General features: G+C 44.7%; 1 protein-coding gene across 7 annotated transcripts in view; it reads left to right on the top strand.

Moving 5' to 3' along the window:
• Window positions 1-7,534, top strand: part of PIK3R1 (phosphoinositide-3-kinase regulatory subunit 1) — an 84,075-nt gene extending 76,541 nt beyond the window's left edge. For all 7 annotated transcript variants that reach the window (XM_059694444.1, XM_059694443.1, XM_059694442.1 and 4 more), the window contains 6 exons: window positions 5-130; window positions 760-902; window positions 1,138-1,314; window positions 1,412-1,480; window positions 2,101-2,271; window positions 3,350-7,534. In XM_059694444.1, coding sequence (XP_059550427.1) covers window positions 5-130; window positions 760-902; window positions 1,138-1,314; window positions 1,412-1,480; window positions 2,101-2,271; window positions 3,350-3,539 — 876 coding nt within the window. In that variant the 3' untranslated portion in view covers window positions 3,540-7,534. The remainder of the gene's footprint in view (window positions 1-4; window positions 131-759; window positions 903-1,137; window positions 1,315-1,411; window positions 1,481-2,100; window positions 2,272-3,349) is intronic.
• The last annotated feature ends 14,282 nt before the right edge of the window (window positions 7,535-21,816 follow it).

The raw sequence follows: 21,816 nt of genomic DNA, 5'->3' as shown, positions 1-21,816 counted from the left end.
CTAGGATCAAGTTGTCAAAGAAGATAATATTGAAGCTGTAGGAAAAAAATTACATGAATATAACACTCAATTTCAAGAAAAAAGTCGGGAATATGATAGATTATATGAGGACTATACCCGTACTTCCCAGGTGAGTTTTCTGTGAAAATCACATTATAATTTTAGAAGTGTTAGCTATTAAAACCTAACGCATATTAGTCAGCTTCAAAAACAGAATAAAAAGGTTGAGAGCTCATTTGTTTGTGAATCATTGTGGATTATTCTAGTAATTTATTCATTATATCTCTATTTGTAAATGAAGCCTATAAGTATCAGAATAGTAAGTTTACAAGAGAAAGGAAGAGGTTACTGTGAGTTTTAAGTTGATTTGACATAATTCTTGATTGAAGAATTGTTTTTAGATTGGAGGGTCCACAGACTTGTGGAACTTGGCTAATATCAGAAATAGGGATTTAACCATCAGGACCGGCAGGGGGAGTAAAGGGCAAGATGGATGTCATGAATTGCTGATAAAGTGGCATGATTTTAACCAAGATGAAAACTTAGGAAACTGTCAGGTAGTCAGTTTCCATAGACTGGAATAATTCCCAAAGGAAGTGTGTGCTTTTGTGATAGTGTTCTAGTGATTCTATGAATTAGAGTTCCACCTTGCTAACAAAGTACTTAACATTCTAGATAATCATAATGGGAGTCTCTCACAATAAGAAATCACCTGTTCTACGAAAGGTGTGACATGGTCTTACTAATATTGTGTTGCAGGAAATCCAAATGAAAAGAACAGCTATTGAAGCATTTAATGAAACCATAAAAATATTTGAAGAACAGTGCCAAACACAGGAGCGCTACAGTAAAGAGTACATAGAAAAGTTTAAACGTGAAGGCAATGAGAAAGAAATACAAAGGTTGGTCAGAGGAGTGTTCCTTTGTTCTGCTAGAGATAACCAGGGTATTCTTAAACTGCTTAAAAATGATCTTGCTTTCTGTGCTGTGCATGTTTAGAAAACAACGGGAAGGGAAAGCAAGGCATCCTTGCCTTAGGAAAATGGCTGGGGCTCCACAGGGAGCCTTTTCATATAAACTGGGGGATACCTTCATGATGAACTCGGGTGACCACAGGTGCGTTTCTCTTGCCTGCAGGATTATGCATAATTATGAAAAGTTGAAGTCTCGGATCAGTGAAATTGTGGACAGCAGAAGAAGACTGGAGGAAGACTTGAAGAAACAGGCAGCTGAGTATCGGGAGATTGACAAGCGCATGAACAGCATTAAGCCCGACCTCATCCAACTGAGAAAGACGAGAGACCAGTACTTGATGTAAGTGGTGGGCACGGAACCCGCAAGGGAATGACTGCCAGTGGCTAAAATTAAGGCCAAGTTCTGAATGCGTTTTCTCTCTGAAACTCTTTTTCAGGTGGTTGACTCAGAAAGGTGTTCGGCAGAAGAAGTTGAACGAGTGGTTGGGCAATGAAAACACTGAAGAGTAAGTCGTTACCACAGATGGAGGCAGCAGGGGTTTTTTTTCATTTTAGGAAAATGCATGACTTGCCTTATTTAGAGAACAAGTGAAGAATTTTACTGAGTTTGGAACATCTTGTAGGAGAAAATGTATAAACTCAGTCTCATTATCCAGAATATTTTAAAGGGAGAGTTTAGGGAGGGAAGATACAGACTCCCCCCCCCCCCCCCCATTCCAACACTGTGTCCACAATGATGTTCCAACATATTTTTGGAACAATTAAAAAAAAAGGACAGAATTAGGCTTAGTATGTTTTTGAAGCTTAAGCATATGTTTTGTTTGAATTATTTGAAAGCTGGCAATCCTCCTAGACCATCAATTTCCTGATCTAAACTGGACAAACAGGATTGTTTAATACCTTCCTCTCTGCCCAGGTACCTGAGCTTAATACTGACTCTTTCTTTGTCCAGGGAAGTTACCTAGAAGGCTCCCCTCCCTAGATGAGAGGGAGGGCTGGTTGAGTCACACCGGTGATCGCTGGTCTGGCCTGCTTGTAGGAGGGGGCAGAACCCAGGTAGAAGAGGTGAGGGTAGGCTTGTGGCTCCATGCACCTCACTTAGGAACCTCCTCCCTTCCCTCCTCAGCCAATATTCATTGGTGGAGGATGATGAGGATCTGCCCCACCATGACGAGAAGACCTGGAATGTCGGAAGCAGCAACCGAAACAAGGCTGAGAACCTACTACGAGGGAAGCGAGACGGCACTTTCCTGGTCCGGGAAAGCAGTAAACAGGGCTGCTACGCCTGCTCTGTAGTGTATGTATCTCCCGCCCACATCTCCTGTCTCCTGGAGGGGGGTTCATTCCGCCAGCCATGGGCAGGGAGGTGAAAAGTTCTAACCTGGAAGAATCTTATGGCACACAGTGTAGAAGAGGGAATAAAACCGGCATGATATTTAAAGTCTGCCTGTCAGTAGAGTCTAGTAGAAAGAAACCTACTTTGTTTGGGTACCAATTCAGGAACTACTTTAAGTCTTTTTTAAAAATGTAAATGGCAGTGTTTGCCTCGAGGCTAGTATAGAGTCTGAGGTAACTCACATAAGAGCACCACACACAGGTGAAAAGTCCCCATCAGGAGCTGTCCTTGAGGTAATTACACCCAGAAGACATGTTTGTCCCCTGGCATATTTTCTTTCTGTTGATTTCTTAATAGTCCAGGGAGCACTTTGAATGGACAGTGAGTTTTGGGGTCACTGGCATCATTTCAGAGTGCGAGGCTCTAAAACAAGCATGTCAAACTCGGGGCCCGCAGGCTGCATGGCTCGTTTATTTGGCCCATGTTAGAGTTTGCTTGCTCTAAAAGCACATCCTACCCTGCAAGCTCTCTCATTTACGGAGGCGTCCTATAGGAAGGAGGTGTGAGAAGAGCTCTGCGTAAGTGCCAAGATGGAGAGACACGTAGACACTTGAAAGCCAGCCTGAGAGAAGGGATCCTATTAATAACTAGTCACACCTCTGGTCACACAGTGGCGCTGATGGCCGGCGGCTCCCCCTTGTTGCGTGCTCGCTGCATTCCAGGCATTCTACCAAGCACATCGTGCACATCATCTCATTTCTCAAAGCCACCTGGTGACACACATTACTATCATGTTCCTCTTAGACCATTTTAAAGATGAAAACACAGCGGCTCAGTGAAGCTGGGTTCCGTACCCAAGTCACTCAGCCAGTAAGTAGTTGGCGAAGCCACGAGTCTGGCAGTTCACCTGGGACAGTTGCCCACGTGGGCCCTGGCCTGTGTCAAGTGTACTTTTTGATGATGATTTTGTTAAAAACGCCTAGCTGCGTCACGGTTTGTCCCGGTCAAGGTCACAATGCATTTGTTCTCTCCTCTCTAGGGTGGACGGCGAGGTAAAGCATTGTGTCATAAACAAAACCGCAACTGGCTATGGCTTTGCCGAGCCCTATAACCTGTACAGCTCCCTCAAAGAACTGGTGCTACATTACCAACACACCTCCCTCGTGCAGCACAACGACTCCCTCAACGTCACACTAGCCTACCCGGTATATGCACAGCAGAGGCGATGAAGCGTGCCCTCCGGTCCTCCTCCTGATGTTCAACCACCCGAGGCCTCTGGAAAGCACAGGGCTCCTCTCCAGCCTGACCTGTGAATTGAGCTGCGGAGACCACGTCTTCAGATGGGACTGGAGCTTTCGACAAAAAGAAAGCAGTAGGGGAAGACATGCAGCCAGCACTGTGCGATGACCAGACGTTGCTAATCTGGAGTGCTTAACCTTCCTTTCCTTTTTTTTTTTTTTTTTTGGTTTAATTTAAAGCCACCACAACACAGAGAAAAATAAATGCAAAAATCTCTGCGTGCAGGGACAAAGAGGCCTTCACCATGGTGCTCGTTAATGCTTTCTGAAGCTTTACCAGCTCAAAGTTGGGACCTTGGAGACCGAGGATGCACGGGGCTGTGGAGCCCTGGCCCGGGAGCGCTCTGTCCAGCCTGGTTTAGCCTGGTGTTGCTGTGCACGGCGGACCCAGACACTTCGCACTGTGGATTATTTCATTTCCCAACAAATGAACGATATGTAGCAGAAAGGCACTTCCACTCACAAGGGACACTTTGGGGCGAACGTCAGCTCACGTGTTCAGAGGAAATTCTGTTGCAGCAAAGTGCCAGAAAGCGTTTTGTTTAAACTTTTCAACAAAAAACAAAACCTACCAATGGAAAAACGGAACTTGGAAAACAGGACTTCAAGTGACATTTAGTATATAAAATATGTACATAATATTGGATGACTAACTATCAAATAGATGGATTTGTATCAATACCAAATAGCTTCTGTTTTGTTTTGCTGAAGGCTAAATTCACAGCGCTATGCAATTCCTAATTTTCATTAAGTTGTTATCTCAGTTTTAAATGTACGTTCAGAATAAGCTTACCCTGCCCCAATTTTTGTTGCTTGAAAATACTGTTGTTCCTGATTTTTGTGTTAATATTCATTTTGTTTATTCTTTTACTTTTTTTTTTTTTTAAAGAAGAAATGTACAGGATGCCAGTTTTTTAAAAAGGCTTCAGAATTAAAACTATGAAATATTTTACAGTTTTTCTTGTACAGAGTACTTGGCTATTAGTCCAAGGTTAAAAAGTTCCTAACAGATTTTTTGGACTAAATGTTTTGTTGGGCAGTGCCTGATAAGCTTCAAAGCTGCTTTATTCAATAAAAAAGAGAAAGATATATGAATATGACAAAAGTATCGCGGAGTTCGACAATGTTGTTTCAAAACTCTTAAAATACGGTACCTGGCAATGTTTGTTTCATAAAGAATTGTGAACTTCCTGAACCTGGGGAGGAGGGATATAGCGAAAGGTTGTACAGGTGGGGGGTGGTGGTGGAATGCACTTTCTCTTTCTCATGATTAGAGAAAAAGTAGGTAACTGCAGAGGGAAGTTGCTTATACTTCAGTCTTTCCCACTCTCATCTGCTAGTTATTACCAATTATGACAATTACACATCTGCTACGGCTCTTAACAGTGCGGCTCAGCTGGTCAGATGTTCTAGTTCTGACCCTCGTTCGGAACACTGATTTCAAGGTTAAATTGCTACACTTAGAAAATGTCTCTTTTTAACATTAGACTACTGTTATAACCAACAAACATTCGTTTTTGAGAAAACATGATTTGAGAAAAGATTTTTATCCGGCTGTTTGTTATTTTCATAGCTTCCCATTCACCTTAGACCATAAAGCAAAGAGGCATGATGGTAACTGCTACTGCTCTGGGCTGTGTGGAACTCGTTAAAGTCATGGCCATTTCAGGAATCGTAATAACAGTCCTTCTCATTCATCCAAATAATTGCATGTGTTATACTTCACTGTGGGGAAAAGGAAGGGGTCTTAGAGTCATCTTTGCAATTCGGGGCATGAGTGAGAGGTCTCCCTGATTCACATACGCAAAAAGCCTTTCTGTTCCGTGGAAATTGTGCATGTATTGGGAGGAATAAAGGATAATTATAACCATAGTCAACTACGCTGGTGGATTAAGATGGAATCTTACAATTTCATACCTTTATTTCTCTTTCCTTCAAATATTGGGGTGAGGGAGCTTGGTTGTCTTAATGTTGTTCCTTTAAAAATTCTTTTGAAAGAATCTAGCAGCTGACTTAACTGTAAAATGTATTTTTTTTTGTCCTTTTTTCATGAAGCTACTCATATCAAGAGCAATAGTCAGCCTGACAGCCAGACTGTCAGCCTGAGACTTGACTGTACTGATCTGACCACCTCCCTCTCATCTCCAGACAACTGACGATTCTCCTGGTTTGAGTCTGGGTGTCTGGTTTAAAACTATCCTTCCATGTCTCACAGAAGTTTAACAGTTAGTTAATAGTAGCTTGTAAACAAGCGTGGTTTTGGTTTTTTTTTTTCTTTTTTTTTTTGGTAGCACATCCATGTATGCTATTAAGTATAAATAATTTTCATTTAATTTCCAAAATATAAGATCTGAAATGGAATGTTTTATTAACAGTACATTTCATAGTTTTGTTAGTGTTTTTGCTTCAACATTTTGCAAGATGACATGGTAGTAGGCATCTGCCTTATTTTTGCATCTCACAAGCACAAACAATAGATTTTCTTTGCACTGCAAAGGCAGGATTCCTCACTCCATATCACACTGAGTTACACACCTGTGATGTCACCCCTCTGCCAGGTGCCTTCTTGACTGTGTGTAGCATGCCCACCACCTATGTCCTTCCAGATGTTTGACCAGCAGGGCTCTCTGGGTTCCTCAGACAGTCATCCAACAACATCGTCTCAGCGGCTCACAAGTATGAATGGATACAGCAGAGGTGCTCTGAGACATTTTCTTAGCCATGCATTGATTTCCCCTACCCAAGATAGCATCCTAAAAATAAAGCCAGAACTAGGCTTCAGAGAGGCTATGACGGGGCTAGAAGGTGGGAGCACTGGGACCTGACATTAGACACGAGAGAAATATTATAACCATGAGAAAAGGCAAAAAGCATGTGTTTGCAACATCTGAAAACGTCATGGCCCTTGATATATGTATATATGTATATGTGCATGGACTGTGTTTTCAGTACACCTTTCAGCCAAAACAGATCCACAGTTGAGTTCAAGTGCAAACAAGCAAATGTCTAGTACAGTTCTTGTATATGTGTATGGGTGGTTTTTTTCCTGTGAATTTGCTTTGTTTTGTCTTACAAAGGTGAAAATTGTTTGCAAGTGAAGTGAGAAGTTCATAATTCTTTGGCGGTCCCCCCCCCCCCCCCCCCCCCGTGTTTAAAAGTTAACTCCTTTTGGGAAGCTGGCCTCGCTTAATTTGGAAATCCTTGTTTTCAATGTGTCAAGTCAAAATGTGTGTATGTGAGCTGTCACTATAGGGAACCTATTGCTTTGTCATGTAGCTGGTTATGAACTAGTAATGTGTTTGGGAAGTCCTACTGATGTTCCTTACTGGGAGAAAAATTCTGCTGGTTTTAACAACTGTGCTTTTGCTATGCATGGTATCCAAGTCAGCTGGAAAGCAAACCCTGAAATCTGAGTTCAGGGTCACTTAAGAAAGGGGCAGTTTAAAAGCACAATGCCTCACATGAGACAAAGTTCCAAAATGCCAAATTCTTATTTTTTAAACATCTAGTTATATAAAATACTAGTGTGAGCGGGGAGGGAACAAAATTGGAAACACTATCTAACTTAACATTAAACTTGTCACCATGAGATAGCATTAGCTACCCAGGATGCTGCTATTAAAAAAACAAAAACAAAAAATCATTTATATGTGTGTATTTTTTAAAGCTACGGTCTGTTCGATGTTTTTACAAATCTGTTTATATGACATTGTTAAAATAACGTTGGTCTTTTGACGAGAGGGAGGATGTGATGGTCTGTTGTAATTTTGCCTTTACAAGGCAACCTGGGTGGGGGGCGGGGGGAGTGTGCCTCCTTGACACTTGGTTCAAGCTATAGATTTAATGGAGCTATGTCTTGTTGTTTTAAGTTGCTGTAATGCATTGTATTAGGGCCTCAAACAGAATAAAGGTTGTTTTGAAACGTATGTGATGGTTTGAAATTTCAATTATTGCCTAAGAAATATTTCTGAAACCACTCTTGTTCTTTTGGTTAATGAAAGTTGCTGTCTCTATAGTCTCCCTCCCACCCCCTTTCATTCTACCACCTCACTTTTGTAAAGTGGGAAGGCCATGAAAAGCGGTCACATGAATGATTGCTTAGTGTTGTTTACATAATTACACCATGTCCTTAATGATGACATAATCTCTAGGTGATGTCATTTCAAGACATGTTCTTGCTATAAGAAAATGGAATACCCATCGTCCCTCAATCCCGCCACCATCCACTTCCAAACCTTCAGAATTGCTCTCTACAAACTATGGTTTGTTGAGGAGTTGGGGTGTCTGTCCCCAGGGGCAGCATGAGGCACGGAGCAGCATGCAGAGTGTGACATGGAGTTGCAGACAGAGCCAACCACACAACAGATTCAGGTTTCGCATTGTGGCATCTAGTCAATACAGATAAAAAGTATTCTGATTCTGAAATAACTCCTATGTCACTTTCCTTGCTGAGTGAATTTATGACAATGAATGCCACTTTGCTGGTACAGTATACACACTTTAACAGCTGATAACTCCATTTTGACAATGAAATGTATCTTAATAAGCACTGCCTTAATAATTATTCAAATTATTATACAATTTTGGGGTACATCCTATATATATGTGGTGCTGACTTTACCTGTGGGCATAGAGAGAGCCCTGGACATGAAGACATGGTCCGGTAATGGAGATGAGGGGCACATAAGTAATGAGTCCGGGTTCTCTGTGTGTGGCAGTAACTCAGAATCAGTTTTCCCCTGCTCTGTTCTGTACTCCAGAGAACTGTATTCCCAGGGTCTTTTGCCCTCTGGCTGCCAGGAAGTGAGTCTCCGGTGTGGCTCCTGCTCCTCAGGCAGACCCTCTCTGGGGTCTAAGCAACCTCACTCTAGGCTCTCAGCCTAAGCCTCTGGCTTCTGAGCCTCCTAAGCTGTAAACCAGTCTATTTCTCTCCTGTGGAGAGTCTACACTGTGAGCATACATTATATAAAGCGTATTTATATCCTTCATTGATGATTTGCCTGGTAGAAGTGCAAATTCCAGGGCCCCACCCCTGGCCTACTAACTCTCCAATCAGGACCAAGCAAATCTGTTTCAACAAGCTCTCCAGGTGATTTTAACGCACACTCAGGTTTGAGACTGACTACTTAAGGTCCCCTGATTGTTGAACTAGTACATCAATGAGTGATGTAAGTATGCTTTATATAATTTATGCTCATAGTGTAGGCTCTCCACAGGAAGGAAATAGACTGGTTTACACCTTAGGAGGCTCAAGCTGGTCTTAGTTCTGTCTTTAACCAGCTGTGGAAATGTGATGAACTCAGTTTACTTGTCTGGGCCTCCATATCTGTGAAATAAGGTTATGAGTCTAGAGCAGTGATGGTGAACCTATAACACGTGTGTCAGAGGTGACACGCGAACTCATTTTTTTGGTTGATTTTTCTTTGTTAAATGGCATTTAAATATATAAAATAAATATCAAAAATATAAGTCTTTGTTTTACTATGGTTGCAAATATCAAAAAATTTCTATATGTGACATGGCACTAGAGTTAAGTTAGGGTTTTTCAAAATGCTGACACGCCAAGCTCAAAAGGTTCGCCATCACTGCTCTAGACAGTCAGTCTCCAGGACTGCTTCTAGAGTGTATGTTGTAACAGGGCACACTGAATGAGTGCTCCCCTCTCCCAAGTTCTCCATTTGCAGTTTGATCACAGTTATAACCCACAATGTGACTGATGGCTGGTGACTGCAGACCACTGCTGTTGATTGAGTATTGGCCCTTTGTGTTGTCAGTGATGATGCCCAAGAAAGCATTACCAGGATGAGGGCCTACTTATCGTGCAGATGCCTTAAAGCTACACTTCCGCTGTATCATAATGGGCAGCCAAGTTCTTGATAATGTGGAGGGGCATATGCTTGGAAATGACACCTTGCCCATCTAACTAAAGCACAGGGCACTGGGTCAGAGAACGTGGCCTGCAAATCCTCTAGGACACAGCGAGTGGCATGTAAGTGTACTATGTTAAGATCTGATCCTGTGTCAGCCCATTAAAAAACTGTTTCCTGAAGTTGTCCTTTAAAAAGTCTAAAAGTAAGATTTCTATAAAGACTTAACTGTAAGATCTGAAACCATGAAACTACTAGAAGAAAGCATAGGGAAAAAGCTATTTGATATGGGTCTTCAAACAGGTTTTTTGGGACATGACACCTAAAGCACACAAAATAAAAAATAAATGAGTGGGACTATGTCAAACTAGAAAACTCCTGCACAGCAATAAATAAGTAAGTAAGTAAGTAAGTAAGTAAGTAACCAGTGGAATGAAAAGGCAACTTAGAGACTAGGAAAAGATATTTGCAAACCATGTATCTGATAAGAAATTAATATCCAAAATATATAAAGAACTCATACAACTCAATAGCAAAAACAAAACAAAACCCCACAAATAACCCAACTTAAAAAGGAGCAGAAGACGAACAGCTGAGACCCATCCCGAAGGTTGGAGCTAGTCCCTAAGAGCTGAACCTAGTCCCAAACAGCTGTGCCCATTCGCAAAAAGCCAAACCTGGTCCCAAAGAACCAAGGCCTGTCCCGAAAGATGGAGCTAGCCCTTAAGAGCTGAACCTAGTCCCAAACAGCTGTGCCCATTCGCAAAAAGCCGAACCTGGTCCCAAACAGCAGATTAGGGGAAGCGGAGGATCAGATCAGTGAATTAGAAGACAGGGTTGGAAAAAAAAAAAATGGTCAGAGGACTTAAATAGACATTTTTCCAAAGAAGATATACAAATGGCCAATAGATACATGAAAGAGTGCTCAATATCGCTAATCATCAGGGAAATGCAAATCAAAACCACAATGAGGTATCACCTCACACCTGCTAGAATGGCTATCAGGCTATCATTGACAAGAGCGTCACCAAGATAGTGTCGTAGGTCATTCCTGACATAGCTCTCCCTCACAGAGGAACGACTAGCAACTACTCATGGACAAGACATCACTGAGAGAATCCTAGAACTCAGGAGTGAGGCTGAAGCATCCCCTGCACCACAGAGACCAAGAGAAACTACACGACAAGGGTAAGAGGGACAGCTACATGCGGACCCTTCCCTGAGCCTATGTCACCTCAGTGGGAAAAGAGAACTCAGAGGTGACCTCTAGCCCCTACCCCCAGCCTTGTGGAGCACTTCTTGGGAACCCCTACTCTGGTCTTGACCCACAGGGGACTCTGCAGGGCTCAACTACTGGGACTCTGATTGTGACAGAGAAGAGGAGAGGGCCTTCCAACAACCAGCACCCACATCTTGGCAGACTACCCTCCATCCTGCAGAGCCCAGCCAGCTGCTTTGCTAATCTGCAAAGCTAAGTCAGTGGTGCATTCTGACCAGGGTCCGTGGCAGGGTACAGGCCTGTCTGATGTGAGTCCTAATTGAGGCGTTTTGCTGGCCCGAGAGCTAGGTCTGCCCCACCCAGGCAGAAGAGCTGAGCCACAGCTCCACCCACTGTGGTGTGGTGTGTGGCCCCCAGCCCCACCTGACAGGAAGGGCTGGTGAAAACACCTGGAAGCTTTGCAACCAAGCAATGCTCGAGCCAAGAGGCAGGCAGGCAGAGCTGACTGCTCTCAGAGCAAAGCCAGTGGCCCTGTACAGCCCGGGAATTTGGGGCACAGGTCAGCTTGAGATAAAACTACAAACAAAGAACCTGAGCGGCCTTGGAGCTGCTTCTCCCACCGTGCCTGGGCAGGGAAACTAACTCATGGCCCTCTTATTGCAGAATACAGCCTGCCCGACTAGGAACCTTACCAGAGAGATGGGAAGCTGTGTAGGGCATCCAACAGCCCTGCTTACAGTGGAACTTGGACAGAGAGCATGGCTTTTCCTGTCTTCAGAGCAAAACTGGTGGCCTCACCTGACCAGGACGTTCAGTACACACTCTTGCCTAATCAGGCCCTCAACAATGAGACTTGCAGTCCCTGGACTCCAACCAGGGCAGGGAAGCTACTTCATAGCCCCACCTACTGCTGAGTATAGGAACCAGTCCTAGCTGTCTAGTAAGCCTGACAAGAGAATTCAGGCAACTGTGAAGCCCATTCTACAGCCTCACTTGGACAGGGAACCAAGCCAGCAGTCCTAGCCAGCTATTCTGAGACAGTGGCACACACCCGCTACCACCAACCTCAGAGCTCAAACAGTTGCCTCACCCAAAATACACCCTTACAGCCGGCCCCACCCGCCCAACGACCTTACCAACAGATAAGTCCAGAAACCCAAACTGAAGTGATTAGAGAAAAACTTTATCTTCCAAAAGGGAACTGCAAAGTCTGGAAGAGGAGACCACTTACTCAAATACACAGATATTAACACAGGAACCAAAGATCATGAAAAAATCAGGTAAATATGACACCCACCAAAGGAAACTAATAAAGCTTTAATAACTGACACTGAAAACATGGAGAGCTAAGAAATATCAGAGAATTCAGATTATCTTAAAGAAATTTAGTAAACTACAAAAACACACAGACAACTAAATTAAATTAGGAAAACAATGCATGAACAAAATGAGAAGCTCCACAAAGCAGTAGAAACTATAAACATAACCCAGAAAGCCTAGAGCTGAAAAATGTAATAACTGAAATGAAGAAGTCAACAGACAGCTTCAAAAGCAGACTCAGCCATGCAGAAGAAAGAATAAGATAGCTGGTAGATGAGACATTTGAAAATGACCAGTCAGAGAACAAAAAAAAAAAAAAAAAAAAAAAGGAAAAGAATGAAAAGAGAACACAATGAAAAGAAGCAGCAGTCATAGTATGGTAACTCCAGAAGGAGAAGAGGGAAAGGATAAAAAAGTATATTTAAAGCAATAAATGGCTGAAAACTTCCCAAACTTGGAGAGGGAAGTAGACATCCAGATTCAAGAGGCCCAAAGAACGCCAAATAGGTTAAACCCAAAGAGGATAACACCAGGTCACACTATAAGTAAATTGTCAAAAGTCAAAGACGAAGAAAGTATTTTAAAAGCAGCAAGAGAAAAGAACACTTAAACTGTAGTCGATGTAAAATAGACTGCTGTAGATATAAGTTGTTATATGTAAGCCTCATGGTAACCACAAAGCAAAATCCTATAGTCAGTACTTAAAAGAGAAAGCGAAAGAAATATCTTATCTAATAAAGAGGGGATATGCAAATTGACCATCAGGCTGTAATGGTCAAGATGGCTGCGCCCACAGCGGAGGCAGGGATTCTGTAACAGAAGATGGCTGCGCCCACAGCAGAGGCTGAGTTCCTGTAAGGAGCCTTAACGAGCAATCAGCAGGGACCTGAGGCTGCATGGCACTGGGCCGGGGGAGGGGACCTGAGGCTACACCCCCCGCCTGGTGGGGCTTGACAGGGGACCTCAGGCTGTGCCCCCCGTCCTGGCACTGGGCCAGGGAACCTGAGGCCGCGCCCCATGCCCCAGCACCAGGCTGTGGGACCTGAGGCCATGCCTCCCACCCGGCAGGACTTGACAGGGGACCTCAAGCCACTGCCCCCCACCTGGCGGGGCTTGAAGCGGGACCTCAGGCCACGCCCCCCGCCCCAGCACCAAGCCAGGGAATCTGAGGCCACACCCCACACCCCAGCACCAGGCCATGGGACCTGATGCCGCACCCCCTGCCCTGGCAACAGGTTGGGGGACCTGAGGCTGAGCCCCCCATAATAAGGGGCTTGACTGGGGACCTCAGGCCATGTCCCCTTCCCACGGGGCTTGATGGGGGACCTCAGGTTGTGCCCCCCCCCCCACAGAGCTTGACAGGGAACCTCAAGGTGTGTCCCCTATCTGCCCTAGGCTGGGGGACCTCAGGCCATGCCCCCCACCTGGCGGGGCTTGGCAGGGGTGGGGCCAGCTGGGTCTGGGTCTCACACGATTTCAAGGTGCATGTGGGTGGGCAGGGACTTGACTCTGGTTCCCATGGCACACTCTAGACCAGCCGTGGGCAAACTACGGCCCGCGGGCCAGATCTGGCCCATTTGAAATGAATAAAACTAAAAAAAAAAGACCGTACCCTTTTATGTAATGATGTTTACTTTGAACTTATATTAATTCACACAAACACTCCATCCATGCTTTTGTTCCGGCCCTCCGGTCCAGTTTAAGAACCCATTGTGGCCCTCGAGTCAAAAAGTTTGCCCACCCCTGCTCTAGACTCTAACAGGAGGAAGATGTTCATATACATTTTACTAATTTTCTTTCATCTCTGACACTTCTATTACAGAGAAAGGGCAAATAGCAATCTATATATATAAAAAGGGAATATGCTAATTAGCCAAGTGTCATGACTGCTCAGGAGGAACTGCATCACGACCGCTCAGGAGAAGCTGCGTGCGCTGACGGGTGGAGGGGACTGCCTGCACCCCCACCCCAGCGGACACAGTGCGGTGGCTGGGCAAGTGCTCAGAGCAGCCACTGCACAGCTCGGAGCATGCCCCCACCCCAACAGACACAACACTGTGGCCGGCCGGCGATATGCAGGTCAGGCGCGGGTCCCAGCCCCCCACGGGGTGCCTCCTCACACAGTGGGAGGCGGGGCGCCTCCTCGCACAATTTCAATCACATGCTGGGCCTCTAGTATTAAAATATTTTCTCTAATTCCCTCTTAATGTGCACAAATTTCGCGCACTGGGGCACTAGTAAGCATATAACTAAAGAAAGTCATCAAACCACAAAGAAACAGAGCAAGAGCAAAGGACATATAAAAATAACCAGAAAATTACTAACAAGATGGCAATAAGCACATACCTATCAATAATTACTTTAAATAGACTAAAATTTTCAATCAAAAGACACAAAGTAGCTGAATAGCTTTTTAAAAATAAATATGCATCTACTAAAATCCTGGGGCATGAAATTCATGCACAGGAGGGGGGTGTCCCTCAGCCTGACCTGTACCCTCTCCAATCTGGGACCCCTTGGGGGATGTCTGACTGCTGATTTAGGCCTGATCTCACAGGCAGTCAGACATCCCTCTCACAATCCGGAATTGCTGGCTCCTAACCGTTCACCTGCCTGCCTGCCTGATTGCCCCTAACTGTTTCTGCCTGCCAGCCTAATCACCCCCTAACTGCTCCCCAGCCAGCCTTATTGACACCTAACTGCTCCCCTGCCAACCCGATTGCCCCCAACTGCCCCCCACCTGCCAGCCCGATCATCCCCAACTGCCCTCCCCTGCTGGCCTGATCGCCCCCAACTGCCCTCCCCTGCTGGTCTGATCGCCCCCAACTGCCCTCCCCTGCTGGCCATCTTGTGGTGGCCATCTTGTGATGACGTCGCACAAGGGCGTTGCACCACCTAGGTTTTATTATATAGAACTCACTTTAATTTTTTATTGAATTTATTGTTGTGGCATTGGTTAATAAAATTAGATATAAGAACTGAAAAGGGATATAAAAAGACATTCCATATACATGGAAACCAAAAGAAAGCTTACATCAAATAATATAGACTTTAAAACAAAGACTGTGGTAAGAGACAAAGGAGGCCATTACATAATGATAAAGAAATCAATCCAACAAGAAGATATAACATTTGTAAATGTGCACCCAACACAGAAGCACATAAATATATGAAGCAATATTAATAGATCTAAAAGTAGAAACAGACAGCAATCCTATCTAATAAAAGAGAAAAATGGTAATTGGCGTACGACGATACCCTTTTCATTGGCTAATCAGGGCTATATGCAAATTAACTGCCAACTATGATTGGCAGTTAACTGCCAGCTATGATTGGCAGTTAACTGCCAACTAAGATTGGCAGTTAACTGCCAACAAGATGGCGGCTAATTTGCATATGTAGGCACAAAGCAGGGAGGCGAAAGGGAAAGCAGGAAGAAGCCCCCTGCCACTGACAGTGATGGGAAACCCAGGGGGGAGCTAAGAGCTGGGAGGCAGGGCAAAGGCGGCGCCTTTGCTGCCCTGGCCAGTGATAGCAGGAAGTAGGGGTGGAGCCAGCGATGGGAGCTGGGCACGGTCAAAGCTGGCAGTCCCAGGAGCTAGGGGTCCCTTGCCTGGGCCTAAAGCGGAGCCCACGATCGCGGGGCCGCTGCAGCTGCGGGTCCCCGCTGCCCGGACCGGAAACCTAGGCCAGAGGCGTTAGGCCTGGGCAGGGGCGGAGCCTGCAACCGCGGGGAGATGGGGGTCCCCTGCCCAGGCCTGACACCTCTGCGGGAGGCCTCAGGCCTGGTCAAGGGGCTGATCCGGTGATTGGTGATCGGAGGGTGATGAGGGTCAACTCCTCTGGCCGAGGATTCAGGCCTGGGTGGGGGGCGGAGCCGGGGATTGGGGGGATATGATGGTCCCCTTGCCCAGGCCTGAAGCCTGGGTCAGAGGCGTCAGGCTTGGGCGGGGGGTGGAGCAAGCGATCAGAGGGAGATGGGGGTCCCCTGCCCAGGCATGATTCCTGGGCCAGAGGCCTCAGGCCTGGGCGGGGGCCAGAGCCAGTGATCGGGGGGAGATGAGGGTCCCCTGTCCAAGCCTGACACCTCTGGCGGAGGCGTCAGGCCTGGGCAAGGGGCCGATCAGGCGATCGGAGGGTGATGGGGGTCTATGCCTCTGGCGGAGGTGTCAGGCCTGGGCAAGGGGCCGATCCTGCGATTGGAGGGTGATGGGGGTCAACGCCTGAGGGCTCCCAGTATGTGAGAGGGGGCAGGCTGGGCTGAGGGACACTCCCCTCCCCACACACACCCAGTGCACGAATTTCGTGCACCGGGCCCCTAGTACGATAATAATAGTAGGAAACCTTAATATCCCACATATATCAATGGATAGATCATCCAGAAAGAAAAATCAATAAAGAAACATCAGTTATACTAGATAAACTTAAAATATTTACAAAACATTCCATTCCATTAAATAGTAAAATAATTACACATTCTTCCCAAGTGCAAATGGAACATTTTCTAAGATAGATCATGTAAGGCCACAAAAACACCTTAAAATTTAAGAGTATTGAAATGATATCAAGCATCTTTTCTGACCACAATGGCATGAAACTAGACATTAATTACATGAAAACTGAAAATTCTACTAATGTGTGTAGATTAACCAACATGCTACCGAACAAATCAGTGGATTTAAGGAGAAATTCAAAAATATCTTGAGATAAATTGAAATGTAGTATACCAAAATTAATGGGAAGCAGCAAAAGTAGTTATAAGAGGTAAGTTCATAATGACAAATTACTACCTCAAGTAACAAGAAAAGTCTCAGAAAACTTAACTTTACATCTCAAAGAACTAGCAAGATTACAAATGAAGCCCCAAATTAGTAAAAAGGAGGAAATAACAGCTCAGAGCAGAAAGATGCAAAACAGAAACAAAAAAGACTATAGAAAAAATTCAAAGAAACTAAGATCTAGTCCTTTAAAAAAATGAACAAAAAGACAAACTTTAGCTACTCACCATGAAGAATAGAGTACTCAAATAAATAAAATCAGAAATGAAAGATATATAACTGATACTTCAGAAATATAAAGGATAATAAGAGACTACTATAAAAAAATGATATGGTAACAGATTGGACAACCTAGATTAAATGGAGATTCCTAGAAACATACAACTTACCAAGACTGAATCATGATGAAACAGAAAAATCTGAACAGACCGATGACTAGTAAAAAGATTTAATCAGTAATAAAAACCTTCCCAACAAACCAAAGTCCAGACCAGACAAGAAAATATCATTGGTGATTTCTACCAGACATTCAAATAATTTAATATCAACCCTTCCAAAACTCTTTCAAAAAGCAAAAGAGGATGGAAATATTTCACTTATTTTACAAGATTAGCATTACACTAATACTGAAACCAGACAAAGATGCCACAAGAAAATTATAGGCCAATATTCCTGATAAACATAGAAGCAAAAAATCCTCAACAAAATACCAGTACACTGACCTCAACAATATATTAAAATAGTTATATACCACAATAAAATGGGATTTATTCCAGGGAGGCGAGGATAGTTCCACATCCACAAATCGGTGTCATACACCACAATAACAAAATAATGATAAAAATCACATAATCATTTTAATAGATGCATAAAAAGCATTTTATAAAATTCAAATTCCATTTATAATAAAGCTCTCAACAAAGAGGGTATAGAGGAAATGTATGTCAACATAGTAGAGGCTGCATATGACAAGCCCACAGCTGACATCATACTCAGTGGTGAAAAATAGAAAGCTTTTCCTTGAAGGTCAGGAACAAGGCAAGGATGTGCACTATCAGCACCTTTATTCAACACTAAAGGCCTGGTGCATGAAATTTCGTGTACTCAGGGGGTCCCTCAGTCCAGCCTGCAACCTCTCGCAGTCTGGGAGCCCTTGGGGGATTTCCAACTGATGGCTTAGGCCCGCTCCTCTCTGGCCCCCTTCTGCGGGAGGAAAGTGGTGGTGGCCTCCCTCTGCATGAGGCAACTGGCTGGCTGATTGGGGGACTGCACCAGCCAATGAGTGGCTGGTCCCGTCCCCCAATCACCCCCCGCCACCACCCCCCGATTGCTGTCCCCTCCCCCTGCCATTGGCACCTGCCTTGGCTGGCCTGATGCTACCCACTAATCGGCCCTGTCCCCCACTGACTGGTAATTCTGCCATTCAGTCGATTTGCATATTAGGCTTTTATTATGTAGGACTAGAGGCCCGGTGCACAAATTCGTACATGGGTGGAGTCCCTCGGCCTGACCGGCAATCAGGGTCGATCAGGGCCATCTCTCCCAGTCCCAATCAGGGGCAATTGGGGCCGGCCAGCCAAGGGTAGAGACGTGGGAGGTTGGTCAGCCTGGAGGAGGGACTGCAGGAGGTTGGCTGGCCAGGGAGGTTGGCTATGGGAGAACACTGAACACCAGGGGGCAGCTCCTGAATTGTGTGTCTGCCCCCTGGTGGTCAGGGCATGTCATAGCAACTGGTCAACCAGCCATTCAGTTGTTTGGTCATTCGGTCGCTTAGGCTTTTATATATATAGTTAGTTTTTGAGTCAGAGCAATTAGGCAAGGAAAAGAAATAAAAGGCATCTAAGTTAGAGAGGAAGAAGTAATATTATAAACAGAAAACCCTAAAGACTGTTAGAACTAATACCCAAATTTGTAGGATACAAAATCAATACACAAAAACTTGCTCATTTCTATCCTAATAAAGAAGGAATATGCTAATTCGCCCTCACGCTGTTGCAAAGATGGCGACGCCCACAGCCAATAAGGAGGGAATATGCTAATTGACTGTCCTGTACTCAAAAATGGCGGCACCCACAGCCAATAAAGAGGGAATATGCAATTGACTGCCACTCTCTCAAAGATGGCAGCGCCCACAGCCACAAGATGGCAACGCCCAGTTCCCTCAGCCCGCCAGGCAGCAGGCACGCAGAAAGGCTGGGCCCGCCCCCCAGGCAGGCCCGGCCACTCCACGCGCCTGCCTCCAGAGTCCCCCAGTCTCCTCAGCCCCACAGCTGCCCAGGGCCATTCCAAGGCTCAGGCAAGCCTCGGATGGCGGCTTCCCAGCTGCCTAGGGCTGCCCAGACACCAAGGGCTGCCCAAGGCTCAGGTAACCAGGGCTGGCCAAGGCTTGCACTGCCGGCAGAGGTGTGATAGAGTGTCACCTTCCCCTGATCGCCAAGTCGTCTCCGGGTATACCCCTGAGGGCTCCCGGACTGTGAGAGGGGGCAGGCAGGGCTGAGGGACCACTCCTCCAGTGCATGAATTTTCATGCACCAGGCCTCTAGTACACTAATAATAAACAATCAGAAAGGGAAATTAAGAAAACAATCCCATTTTACATTTGCAAAAAAAAAAAAAGTGCTATGCCCAACCACCATGTCTCAGAGGTTGAACATCGACCTATGAACCATAAGGTCACAGTTTGATTCCAGTCTGGGCATATGCCTGGGTTGCAGACTCAATCAAAATGACATATGCATCCATATGCCTATTGCAGCATTATTTACAATAGCTTAAATATGGAAGCAACCTAAGGGTCCATTGATTTCACCCTCATATTCATAGTAGCATAATTTACAATAGCCAAGACATGGAAATAACTTATGTGTTCACTGACAGATGAATGGATAAAAAAGTTGTGACATATATATATATATATATACATCCTATTAATAAAAGCCTATGTGGTCATCACACCCTCATGCTGTGATGCTCTCATGCTGCAACAACCATCACCAGGTGCACAGCAGGCGCACACTGGTGGGCAGGGCTTGATGCTGCGATGCTGCATGCACGGTGAGGAGGCAGGTCCCATGGCTTCGTGCGGTGAGGTCTGGGGGTCCCGCGGCTCCAGCTTACCTCTTTGGGGCAATCCATCAAGGAACCCTGGATGGGTGGGCAGGGCCTACCTCTTTGGGGTGATCGATCGCGGGGCTTCTACACTGTGAGAGGGCACAGGCCTGGTTGGAAGACCCTCCCCCCCATGAGTGCACAAATTTCATGCACCAGGCCTTTAGCATATATATATTGTTTTCTTAATTTCCCTTTCTGATGGTTTATATATATAAAAACTAGAGGGCCGGTCCATGAAATTCATGCGGTGGGGGGGGGGGCGGGGGGGAGTGTGTCCCTCAGCCCAGCCTGCAATGATGCTAGCGTTCTGTGCCCTGGCCCTTCTCTGGCCAGAGGCCCGCCCTCCCTCCCTCTGCTCAGCCACCGCTCCCCCTGGCAGGGCTGATAGGACCAGATATTCCAGCGGCAGGGCTGAGGGGACTGGGTGCTGCCATCTTGTGGCTAAGGGCACCGCCATCTTTGTGACGGAGTGAGTTAATTTGCATATTACCATTTTATTAGGTAGGCTATTATTTAGCAATATAGAAGGAAATCCTGCCATTTGTAACAACATGGATGGACTGTGAGGGCATTATGCTAAGTGAAGTAAAAGACAAATATTATATAATCTCACTTATATGTAGAATTTAAAAAATAAACAAACACCAAACTCATAGAAAAGATCAGACTAGATGTGGGAGTTAAGGAAGGGGGAATTGGGAAGGTGTCAAAGGTACAAATTTCCAGTTATAAGGTGAGCAAGTATTAGGGATGTAATATAGAACATGATGACTACAGTAAACATTACGGTATGATAGGTATGAAAGTTACTGAGTAAATCCTAAGAGTTTTTCATCACAAGGAAAATAATTTTTGCATATTCTTTTATTGTATCTGCATGAAAGGATGGATACTAACTAAACTTATGATCTTAATTCTGTAGGATCTCATACGAGGAATAAAAAACAAACAAAAACTCATAGAAAAAGATACCAGATTTGTGGTTACCAGAGGTGTGGGGAGTCTTATGAGCTAAATGTAGTAATTTCACAATATATACGAGTCAAACCATTATGCTCTACACCTTAAACTTATACAGTGATGTATGTCAATTATATCTCAATAAAACTGTGGGGGGAAAGAATGGCTATTATAAAAAAGACAAGCGGAAACACATGCTGGGAGGATGTGTGGAAAAGAGAACTCTGATGTATTGTTTGTGGGAATGTAAATTGGTACAACCACTATGGAAAACAGTGTGGAGCGCTCCTCAAAAAAGTAGAAATCGAACTACCATATGATCCTAGAAATCTACTTCTGTAAATATATGCAAAAGAAACAAAACTTTATGTCAAAGACATATTTACACTTCCATGTTCATAGCAGCATTATCTACAATGGCCCAAACATGGAAACAACCTAAGTGTCCATGGAAGGGTTAATGGATAAAGAAAATAGTATATAGGGAGATATATACACACACATATATATGTATGTATACACACACACACACACACACACACACACACAATGCAATGAAATATTACTTAGCCATACAAAGAAGGAAATCCTGTAATTTGCAACAACATGAATGAAACTTGAGGGTATTATGCTAAGTGAAATAAGTCAGACAGAGAAAGACAAATCCTGTATGATCTCATATGAGGAATCTAAAAAAAAAAATCAAAAACCCAAAACTCATAGAAAAAGATACCAGATTTGTGGTTACCAGAGGTGGGAGGAGAGTGTTATGGGCTAAATATTTGCCCCCTAGTTTCTCCCTCCCCATGGCAGTTCATAAGTTAAAGCCCTACCCCTCAATGTGATGGTACTTGGGAAGGAGCCTTTGAGAGGTAATTAGGGCTAGATAAAGTAACAAGGTGGGAGTCCGGGTGGGGTTAGTGCCCTTGGAAGAAGAGACACCCGAGTGCTGT

The sequence above is a fragment of the Myotis daubentonii genome, chromosome 4, assembly GCF_963259705.1.
Source record: "Myotis daubentonii chromosome 4, mMyoDau2.1, whole genome shotgun sequence".
Taxonomy (NCBI): domain Eukaryota; kingdom Metazoa; phylum Chordata; class Mammalia; order Chiroptera; family Vespertilionidae; genus Myotis; species Myotis daubentonii.
Note: the sequence above shows the minus strand (reverse complement) of the source record. Positions and strands in the feature narration are given on the sequence as shown.